Below are 12,051 nucleotides of genomic sequence, written 5' to 3' on the forward strand. Positions count from 1 at the left end.
TAGTCGAAGATAGATCGTAGAATTTAATATATTCCAAATAATATTATCCAAATTGTGTTTAAGTGGAATTAGGCATTCTCGTTTCTTAGAATATTAAAAACAATGCTCCAAAATGCCAAAAAGAAAGTTACCAAAAGATACTACATGATGGAGAACTATAAAATATAATTTTGATATAAAAACATAACGTTAAAACGCATTATTACGCAAACATATATCTAAAGTTCCCAAAGAATTAATAAATCTTGTTTATCCTCCACAATCCTGCATGTTATGTATCACTGCTAATTCTTCGGAAATTAATCCCGACCAGTACGACACCCATGTCTAAATTTAATACGACCGCAAAGGGTTAATGTTAACCTCGATACAGTTTTTTAAAGGAAAACAGGAAAAGGACTGTCCGTTAACAGTCGCGGAGTTCCTGTTGCTATACAACGGCTCGAATCGAATTTGGCCGCACTTTTATCAGCCGTTCGAATCCAGTTAGGCGAACTTCTAGCACCGTTCGCGAAGCATGTATATTCCTAGACCGTGTTACTTGTTTAGTCGCTAACTTATGCTCGGAGAGGTCCCGGCTAAGCCGACTTTAACGCCAGGAGCAGGTTAATCCGTTCGAAAGTTTGCGAACTGAGAGCTGAAGAATTCGAGACTCTGGCAAAGTTTGACGAAACATGCCACGCTGTTTACTTATTTATTTATTTTTTTTGTATTTTTATTTGAAGTTTCTTGCGGAGACGGAGAGAAACTCGGAAAGAGGGAGGATCTCGAGCTACGTCATCCCCGAAAACGCACATTCGTAGATGAAATCGGATGGGTTAAACCTCTCGCGTGAGGGGTCATACGACACGATTCTTCGGATTGCATCGCCAAGATATACGATCGCTGTTGCGCTGAATTCTCTCTCCCCACTCGCCTAATCTCTCGAATTTTCTCGTAACGATTCTGTCCTTTTGTACTCGAGAAGCAAAGCGGATTAAATCCATCCGTCTTTTCGTCGTAATACGCTCCGAAATGTTCCTCCAGCGATGTGAAAAAACGTCGACAACTTAGATGATAGTTCACTCTCTATCTCTCCTACGTCCAGGAAAGCCTTATTAAAAATGTGCATTCAAGTCGAAGAATTACGCTTCCGCTTTCCCGAGGTTGTCTCACTCTCGAAAAGTTTCGAGCTTGTTTCGGGTGCAGCGTGTATCTCAATTCGTCATTTTTTCTACTTTAGTTCAAAAACTTTAGTTCAAAAACTTTCACGCTTCTTCTCGTAAAATTTTAATTGTTTTCTCTATTAGTACGCGAGCACAACTCTCGATTGAGCGAAGGATTTTACTTTTCTTCGACTCTGCTGAAAATTCAAATCTCAATTTTTTCTTTTAATCTTTCGTTCTACAGTAAAATCTTCTTAAGGGTTAACACCACTCTAGAGGCTGAAAGAAAGGCTTGAACTTTGATAATTAATTTTGAGAGTATCGCAAAAGGAATAGGATTTCTTTGTACAGAGTTTATTTAACACATATTGTAGTATAAACAAAAAATTGTTGTATCATAATTTTAGTACAAAATGTCGACGACAAAGCGAGTCTTCAAAATCGACTTTTTTAAAAACGTTTTCACAGGAGGACGGTTTTCTTGCTGTGTACAACATTCGGAACAAGAAACCGAGAAATTTTATAATGTAGAAGTACGTAGCGGTTGTTTTATATAATGTAAACTTTCGTTTTTATTAATAATTGACTATTTATTTTTTGGTCAAAAAGTGGGTTAGTGCGCTAGTTGTACAATAATAAATTAATAAATTTGTTCAGCTTCTAGAGTGGTGTTACCCCTTAAGGGATCATTCTGGTTTATGAACGAAAATTTTGTTTACGTACTTTGCTAGCGTACTTACTAACAACCCCAATAAGTTTCATATCAATATCTATATCAGTAAACTCTTTAAAAAATATACAAGAACAGCCTTTTTTTCAGAGCATCTAAACCAGGATGATCCTTTAAATGCACAAGCTCGGGACTGAAACTTGTGCGTTTATCGTAGAGTTGGTATATTCTCTGATGTTTGCCGACGAGCTTCGAACGTAGAGAAGAACAGCGAATAAAGTTTTTGAACACGACTATCTCGAAACAGCTACCATAAAGTTTCCGCCTCGACGGACGCGTTTCTTGTCCGCTACTTCCATTTTCGGCTGCGTCGAATTACTGTACGCCCGATGAAAACCTCTTTACAGACGAGCGTTCGCGATAGCCAAGGAAAATTTATGCGCTTTCGCGGATTTTCCACCTGCTTTCGACCTAAAACGTTCCAGCCATTCCAAAATCGCTGGGCGCGAGATTGGCTGTGGCTCGAGCTGAATTGAAATTCGGAAGGAGGGGCGCGATTGGAGGACGCAGGTGCCATAAAATATGTGCTCTTTCATCTTCCAGCAGATCTGCGGGGATCTTCGGGATCCCTCGATCTTCAGACCACAGTTCATGCGTTGTATACGAAATATCAGGGTGGTAGAAATTAACCCATTGACGATTTTTGCTTGGAAATTCTATGTGGCGTGGAGGTGTGACTTTTTTAAAAAATATCAGCTTATAGGGAGTGATAAGATGGAGCTTTTTTATATTTTCAGTTTATTCGTGCGACGTTTATTTTCAGGGATAAAAATTGAAAACTTAGAAAACCTTTTCCCTGAGATCTCGTAGTGGTCTGATCCAGTTGCTGTTGTCTCAAAGGAAAAACAGGAACAGTCGGGCAATCGAATTTGAAAAAAATATCATCTAAGAGAGAATGACAAGACGAAGCTTTTTTATGTTTACAGTTTATTCGTACGCCGTTTAGTTCCGGAGATAAAAATTGGAAACTTAGAAAATCTTTTCCCTGAGATCTCGCAGTGGTCTGATCCTGTTGCTGTTGTCTCAAAGGAAAAAAAGGAACAGTCGGACAATCGAATTTGAAAAAAATATCACCTAATAGAGAATGACAAGACGAAACTTGTTTATATTTACAGTTTATTCGTGCGACGTTTAGTTTCGGAGATAAAAATTGAAAACTTAGAAAACCTTTTTCCTGAAATTCAATTTTCGCAACTAGCTTCTGACTTTTTAATTTTTATTATCGAAACAAGGTGTCCTGCGAATAAACTGTAAATATAAAAAAGTTTCGTCTCATTATCCCCTATAAGCTGATACTTTTTTTTTAAATTGATTTAACGTATATAAAGGGTCAACGAGAGAAAATAGAGAGTATAATATCAGGGTGGTACTTTGAGCAGTTCAGCTATATGAAGCATGGGAGCTGTGACTTGTCGGAAGCTCGGAAGCTCGATAGCTGCAGAGACCCTTAACTTTATCGTGACCATCGTCATATTTTAGAGATTGCGACCAGTGGACTGATTGAGGTGTCATAGTTGAGCCTGACATACGAGGATCCAGTTCCATGGGGTATCGGCTTTGATTCCTGAGACCATTTGGGGTACAGAAATCCCGAAATTGAGCTTTCGTAATAATCTTTTCCCCACAAGCGCTTAGAATCCTCCACAATAAAGCCTCGCAATTCCCGTCAACCTTTTTTTTTTCCTCAACTTCATCCAGAACCTACTCTCTCACGAAAATCGTCTGATCGAATGAAAACAACTTTTTCCAGGTCTCCGGTCCCCCGGGAGCGTCTGCAGTGGGGGGCTTTCGCATAATCAGCCTCTTCGAGGGAGATCGACGCCAGGCTTTGGGGACGTGTCCATCGACAGAATCGATTCTTGGATGATGGAACGTCGCGCCTCGTGTGGACTCCAATCAGTTAGCGGCCGCAGTTAATGCTCCGATCGTGCCTCCTGGGATCATCCCTCGCGAAGGGCGGTCGCCGAGGTCCGGGGATGATGGGTTAAGGAAGCCGTCCGAGAAGCCTCGAGACAAATTCGAAACCACTCGCTCGACTCCAGAAGAAGATTTCTTGAAGGAATGCCTGCAAAGACAGGATTCTCAAACCAGAACACACGCTTTGGATCTCTACGAGCTAATTAAAGGGAGATACTTCTCTCGAATGTGTTTATCCTCGTCACGAAACGAACGACGATCCCGAGAGGACCTAACGGTACGTAAATACTCGAATGGAATACAGATCGCTGGATTAGCAACGAGAGAAAGCCGATATCCACGTCGATTCTACCCAGAGAACGTTCCGGAAGAGGTTTCCAAGAGACTTCTTATCGCCGTGAAATAAGCGGCGTGTTCTCCACGGGCACGACAGCTAGGAACAAAGGTAGATAATAAGGAGAAAAGTTGAGAAGGATGCCGCGGGCTTCAAGGACGTCATCCAGCATCACGCCGTGCGTATCCTCAGCAGTGCGTCTAGCCGAATGCGTCCCATGCGTGTCGTAACGCGGACGCGTTACCACGCGCTGCACACTTTCTCCCGTTGAAGGCTGGAAATTACGATCCCCGCGACCTCGGAAGAATAATTCGCCGTGACAGAGAGGGAGAGGAGTCCGTGTCCCGCGCAAGGACACGTTGCTCGCCTCTGGGAATATAACCTCGCGCTGTACTCCGCTACGAAGAAGATACGAGCGAGTCCGATAGGTGATATCCGAGGACCGGGACACTTCATATCGAGAAGCTGCAATTGCCTCAGGGAGACCTCGATTCATCTGCCAGCAATCAAATGGAAGAATAACCCCGTGGAGTTCCATTTGTCCTAGGGGAATAACGAGATCTCGCATCCAGGGAAATTTTGCGGCGCAACGGGTTCCAGCTGGTGCACGCCAGACGTTTAAATATTAATAAAAAAAGGGTTGCTGAGAGAGGTTCGATCTTTGGGAAGGTGGATGATCGTGAAGCCGTGGAGTTTGGAGATAATATTGGAGCCCATGCGCGATCATCTCGACAATATTACCATCACCCATTCCACGGCAGCGATGGAGAGAATAGTCTAGGGACGAAGATTGGTCCCACGAGGGTGAAGATACCTTCTTGTCTTCTACTTAGTCTTCTGCACTCAGGGAAATCTTGCGGCGTAACGGGTTCCAGCTGGTGCACGCCAGACGTTTAAATATTAATAAAAAGGGGTTGCTGAGAGAGGTTCGATCTTTAGGAAGGTGGAGGATCGTGGAGTCGTGGAGTTTGGAAATAATATTGGAGCCTATGCGCGATCATCTCGACAGTATTACCATCACCCATTCCACGGCGTCGATGGAGAGAATAGTCTAGGGACGAAGATTTGTCCCACGAGGGTGAAGATACCTTCTTGTCTTCTATCTTAGTCTTCTGCACTCAGGAAAATCTTGAGGTATGGATGACAATTTAAATATCGAGTTCCTGAACATTGAAACTCCGTGAAGATACCCCTGTTCTATATCTGAAGGCCCGGATATAGAGATACGAAACGGCTGAGAGTAATAGCCTCAGAAATCTAACCCATTGAATCTTATCATCTCTCGTCTCTCAACCACAAATTACTCTTACGGTCATACCAAATCCTAGACTCAACCGTCTCGAAAACGTTGATCCATTAAATCTCACCACCTATCATCTCTCGACCCCCGAGTCGCTTCAGTTACGTACATGACGAGGACGCCTTGCGTCGCATCCACTTGAAAATTGAAACTCCGTGAAGATACCCCTGTTCTATGTCTAGATAATATAGAGATACCAAAAGGCTGAGAGTAATAGCCTTAGAAATCTAACCCATTGAATCCCATCATCTCTCGTCTCTCGACCACAAATTACTCTTACAGTCATACCAAATCCTAGACTCAACCGTCTCGAAACGTTGATCCATTGAATCTCATCATCTCTGATCTCTCGACTCCCGAGTCGCTTCACACAGCAAGTATCAAAACATTGAACAGAAGATGCAACCTCCGTTCCTCAGGATGCGATGCTCCGTTACGTACACGACGAGGACGCCTTGCGTCGCATTCACTTAAACGCCACTCTGGTCCACTTGCGATCCCTGATCCATCGCGTGACAGCCATGCATCGCCTCGACAATATCACCGGCTTCTTCAGCGACATGAACATCACCGACGAGGACCTCGATTACGTGAACAACTTCGGCGCCACTACCCTCCTGAAGACCGCCAATCTTCAATCCTCCTGCTACTGTAACGGGACAGTCAGAGACCTGGCTCTCAGGTACAAGAAGTACCACGGTTACGTGGCGCTAGTGGTTTGCCTCTTTGGAACCCTGGCGAACATGCTGAACATCGTCGTTCTCACGCGAAAGGACATGGTCGCCACCCCCATAAACCAAATCCTCACTGGCCTAGCTACTACCGACATGCTGGTTATGCTCGAGTACATTCCGTTCGCTATTTACATGTACATCGTGCTTCCGAAGAGGCCAACGTTTCCTTACGGTTGGGCGGTGTTCGTCCTGTTTCACATGCACTTCGCCCAGCTGCTGCACACCATCAGCATCGCCATCACCCTCACGTTGGCTGTTTGGAGGTACATCGCTATCAGGTGAGCGGAATACCGTTTATCCGTTTGCGGTTCGGGAAGAACCGGGAACAGGGGTCGCTTAGGCAATTGCTTGTAACCAGGTGATCTCGGATTTCACAGAGAAGATTAACTCGAGACTTGTACAGAGGGAGGTGTTTAGATTAACAGTCTGTCTCATAAGACCGTATCGGCTATATTTCCGTGAATGTTTATATGTTTGTACAAAATTTTATATGGGTCGAAATTAATAGAAAGCATGCCGAGACGGTGCCAAGCTGTAATTGCTAATGGATGATATTGGACACCTTACTAGGTAAATGCGTATTAGTGTTTTAGGTGTAGATTCGACCCATGTGAAACTTTGTACAAATATGTAAATATTTACGAAAATATAGCCGACACGCTCTTGCGAGACAGACTGTATTTGCCTGTTTTAAGTTGTTATTAGGTCGTTTAGAACGTGAGATTGAGGAAGGAGAAAAATTAAGGTGCGAGGTACTGCTGAGATTAATGTAGCGTTGGTCTTCGATGCTAGAAATTTGAAAGCTTTCCGTTTAAGGGGTGACAACCACTCTAGAGGCCTCCGTAGTTTCGAAAGATACGATTCGAGTTCAGATCAGTATTAAGTGACAAATACTTGGTATAACAATGATGAATGAATATAAAAATAATGAAAAAAAAAGAAACTTCCAGGGACGATTGCGGTTTGGTATTTAATGCTGAGAAAAAAGGTACACGAGTGTTCGCGGTAGATAGCAAAGAGTAATAAAAAAAAAAGAAGAGCAAAACATTAATTAATTTAATCGCAAACATTATCGAATTTCGCACTCTAGTAGGTGAAAAAGAGGCCCGACTTTGATCATTAATTTGAAGAGTATCGCAAAAGAAATAGGATTTGTTTACACCATTGAATTGTTTGAAAAATAAGCTTGGTGCAAAAGAAAAATTAAGGCGAGCTCAGTCTAATGCTGGTCTACGATGCTAAAAGTTTAGTTCGTCGACGGCACTTTTGAAGGCGAAGCCCTCTCGCTTTGGAAGACGCTGCCTTGGACACCTTAAACGAGTTTTATTACGTTCGAAATAATGCGACCAGCAATAAAAGTTTACGGCGCGACTCCCGGCGAAAAACGCTGAACGCTTCGCGAACAACGCGGATATTATACTGCGATAAAAGGGAACGAGGGTAATTCGCGTTAAATGTAACAGGACGCGGCGATACACGTTCGATAATAAATTGTAAGTTCCTTCTATCGGGCGATATTGCGCTTTTTATGGAAATAAGAATGGGCGGACTGTGTAAAGAATTGATTGCATCCCTTACATATGTTACTCCAAGAAATGGTACGAATCAGCTAGGGTAAATCTCAACGCATCTCGTTAAAGGTCTATTTACACATATCCGTAACGTGTCAGTTCCGTATCCGTACCGTATCAATAACGTCACGGAGCGGTGTCGGACGTGCGCGAACATGCCCATTAAAAAACAACAGAAGAATATTTAAAATCACTGACACTGCTGGAACATTACGGAACTGAACGGATACGGAACTGACGCGTTACGGATATGTGTAAATAGACCTTAAAGCGTCTTGTTGTCGAGTTCCCTTAAGCGCCGACGATGTATAGACATATAGACATAGCGTTAGTACCTTCGTCAGGCGTAAGTGACCGCTAATTAGCCATTACTTAATTACAGGTGTTTTCGATGGTTAACGCGTAAACCATCGCACGCATGTATCGATCGCGTACACAGGGTCGAGCACCTGTACATCATCTAAATTACCAACAATGTATATCCGGCCTCAACGTAAATCTATCCAGCATTTCAGATGTGTTTGACGCCTGTCTACAAACCATAAGTAGATACATTCGGTAATTCTAAACAAAACGATAGATACGCGCTGTGGAACGTTCCGATTCGTGTTTGCTGAATAAATGAAGCTACCGTGGCCACCGCGATAACGAGACTGTTCATTAAAGCAGCAAAACAACCCGTACACTGTTTGTACGGCGTGTGTTCCCAGCGATTACACGTTTGGCTTCCCTTATCGTGTTTTATGAATTCCGGCCACGGAATTCACCACGGGAGAGCCACGGATACGTTTCGCAACGATTTAAAGGGAGCTGGATATAAATTCGAGGATACTCGATTAACGCGGAGTGACAAAAAAAAACACGAAATTTCGTTCGGAAACGTGTGTCTTCTCGAAGCAAGCCATCTCCGCTCGATTCGATTCGATTCGATTCGATTCGTCTGTCGGGGTCGGAGTAGTTTGAATTTATTCTGGAATTCATTTCAAAGTTCGTTGGAGAGGGGTTGCTTGTCGATACAAAAGCGAACTTTTAAACGAGCGATTTTCATTTTTAAACAGACTACTTTCATCTCTTTTTTTCCAAAGTTAACGCGTTGACGGAATTGAACAAATTAATTCCGAATGTTAAAGGTGAAAGAAAATAAATTTGAACGAAATCCTCGAGTTTCGACGAAGTTCACAAATTCAAATGCCACGATTAATGTTTGATTATGCATGATTATGCAGTTTCCAGCAGGCTGTAAAGAAAAGTTAATCACAGTAGAAAGTTTTCGATATCATTAGTCCGGCAGCCAACGTGTTAAAGTTGAGTTTATAGATCTTTAGTTCTTAGTATCTATTACATTCATTTTGCAAAGAATTCCGAACGTAACAATGGAAACTCGGTTTAAAATGGCTTGTTTAAGGCTGGCAATCGATGGATATTTATTTAAGAGACCATTTGAACCAGAGGTAAAAAGCTATACCAGGAACGAGCAAATGATTGCTGCGGATGGTTTTGTTCTATTTCTCGCTATTCCAAAAATAGAAGATAAGACCATTTTCATTGTTAACGTTCCCAGGCGGACTAGACTCCCTTTCGACTTTAAGCGCCGATTACTCTCGTTATTTCCAGTTATTGTTGCCGGTAAATGAGAGCCAAACTTCCGTGAACGGGAGAGACCGTTTGATTCAAATATCGGAACGAAACAGTCCCGGTTCTTTGTGATTTCTGTTCAACAATCGAGCAACGTTATGTGTTTACTGACCTCGGAGTTTCGATGTAAACGCTCCATTTCAATTGAGGAAAATTCCATTAAATAATACCAGCGTCGATCGATTGAATTTTATTTAAAACTAGAACCCATTCATCGAGATAATTATTCGTCGAAGTAAACAACCTGTGACTTTTAGGTGTATATTCGTGCTTCTATATGCTACGACTGCGATTTATATTTGAACATTTATGTACTCGCTGTATTGATTCTACACCCTCTGCCCCATAACTAACCGGAATGGCTTTAAAAATAACAGAAATAGTTAGAAAATCTTGACATAATCATTTTGTTTATCTATATATGACTGATTACAATCTGACAGATTACAATCAACGTCCAGGCTAAACCTTTGAACCTATGTAGAAAGCTGAAATTTTGCACAGAGGATTCCTTTATGATGTATACAAGGTATAAGAAAGGATATTACGAAATTCTTTGCTTGAAAACGAAACGAAAATGAAGAATGACATTTTTTCATAGGAAGCTTCGTTTTCGTAAAAATAAATCGAAAGGTTTGGCTAATCATGTCTGACCACGACTAGCCAGTTCTACTAATTCTGGCATTGTCTAATGTACCATAGCTCTTCTATAGTAAACTGCAATTTTTTTAAATGATTAAAACTAATCGAAATGGATACTAACGTGACAGAAGCAACATAAATTAGCAACACAAGTAGAAATGGCGAGTAATGGTCAGACACGCTGGTCAAGTGGTACACGTGCTTCAAGGAGATTCAAGACCAATTTTCTCAAACTTAAAAACTCAAATTAAAAAGCTCCGTTGCTCATCTTCGATTCATTTGTTGAAGTTGAATGTTGAAGTAAAAAAATTGCTTTTTCGTTTAAAATTTTTTTTTAGTAATTTTGTTGGGTGCGCGAACAAATGAAAATTTTTGTTGGCCAAACGTGGACAAATCGTGGACAAACGAATGCGATTTGATTTTTATCAAAATTTGCATTTAGGGGTGCCAACTTCACGAAGCTCAACAATATTCATTGGGGTTCCACTAGGGTCGAAAAGGTTAAGCGTATTCTTTGAAAAAATTTTGTATTACGCCATAAAACAAGAATTTTCGATCGAATTACCGTCACTGTAATTCCCACCTACAACTTTTTTCATATCTCGATGCTCGAATGTAACCATCACGTGACGGAACGTTGAAAGAATATCCACAAAGTTCCACCCTCGCACGAAACCGACCATCCAACGTGAAATATTTGCTTTACGAGTCGATGCGAGTCGTAGAAACTATTCCGGCCACCCCACTCGTTTGAATTCGTCAGTCAACGAGTTTGCATTTCATTCGACGAGAGTACTCGAGACGTTAAACTCACCAGCGAATAAACAGAATAAAAAATGAACGATCAGGAAGTTCCTCGCGGAAACCGAATTCCCGAGTAAATAAGACGGTTGCCGGTTTCCTCAAACTGGAGCCACCTCGTTCCGAAGAATCTTCCAATTCAGCATTCTAATATGAACGTTCAACGATTACTTCGCGTATCTTTGTTTAAACGGAATTCGATGTTTGCAAAAAAAAGCAATTTTTTTGCTTAAAAGTAAAACCGTGTTTTTCCTGCAAAAAATTCGTGTTGGCCTTAATTGGAATTTGATATGGAACATTGGTGCCTTCGTGCTACAGTTAGAAACTATTTCGATCGAGTCGCTTGGTCAGTTAACGTCGTACAAAATTTTAATGACACGCGCGTTTAATAACCCTCCTGCTTTGGTTCTGCAATTTGTTAACTCGTTCGCGACATTGTTCGGCTCCGTTTTGCATCGTATCTCTTCGGGTTCGCCAATTAAACGATATTACAAAGGTGGACACAACACCGTGACGTAAATAACGATCCTCATTAAAATCCAATTAATCTTACGAACGAAAGTATGTCAATTATCGCGATGAAACGTTGCGATTCGCCGGTCCATCGCGTACTGAAATTTCAAGCTCTTTGTTCATGTTCTTTGTTAGACGATGACCGAAGTTAGGATAATTCCACGGTTCGGATGTTCCACGCGAATGCGGCGAGCATTTATTCAGTGGTCCAAGAGCGGAAGCTTGAGGGAATCGTTCAATTTCGTACTATAACGATATTTCTCTACCCCGAAGCGAAAACAGTGGCGAAATTGGCGCTAAATTCACGGCTAGGTTGCGACAACACTAGACCTAGTTCCAGCAACGGGCATCGTCTGTGTCAGATTCTGCTACTGCGAGATTAAATTTTCTTTCAGCTGGATACGCTTTACTCTAATTTAACAAAAGGTCAGGTATTTCATTTAATTAAAAGATGGAGGAAATTTTATTTGATTGTCAGATCTAATTTCATATAAATAACACAATTTTTGGGAGAAGCGTTTCAGCGACAAGTAGCAATGGAGGAGAGGGAAGAAAATGGCCTATTGGAAATTTTAATAGCGACCAAATTTAGTCATCTAGCGAATCAAGTTATAACTTAGAATGAAAATAAACTTACTGACGAGAAATGATTCAGTGTCACAGGAGACTGAATTAATCAATGTTTCGAAAGGCTCCACAAGAAGATGGCCTATGGGAAATTTTAATAGC

The 12,051-nt window shown here is 41.7% G+C and overlaps 1 protein-coding gene across 2 annotated transcripts in view; it reads left to right on the forward strand.

Annotated features, from left to right (window-relative positions):
* The first annotated feature begins 3,638 nt into the window (after window positions 1–3,638).
* The window catches only part of LOC128879932 (G-protein coupled receptor dmsr-1-like), a 26,051-nt gene continuing 17,638 nt past the window's right edge, over window positions 3,639–12,051 (forward strand). The window contains exons 1-2 of one of the 2 annotated variants that reach the window (XM_054129506.1): window positions 3,639–5,260; window positions 5,846–6,438. In XM_054129506.1, coding sequence (XP_053985481.1) covers window positions 5,852–6,438 — 587 coding nt within the window. In that variant the 5' untranslated portion in view covers window positions 3,639–5,260; window positions 5,846–5,851. Of the gene's footprint in view, window positions 5,261–5,632; window positions 6,439–12,051 lie in introns of those variants that run through there. The other variant, XR_008457723.1, reaches the window with a different exon arrangement.

The sequence above is a fragment of the Hylaeus volcanicus genome, chromosome 7 (assembly GCF_026283585.1).
Source record: "Hylaeus volcanicus isolate JK05 chromosome 7, UHH_iyHylVolc1.0_haploid, whole genome shotgun sequence".
NCBI lineage: Eukaryota > Metazoa > Arthropoda > Insecta > Hymenoptera > Colletidae > Hylaeus > Hylaeus volcanicus.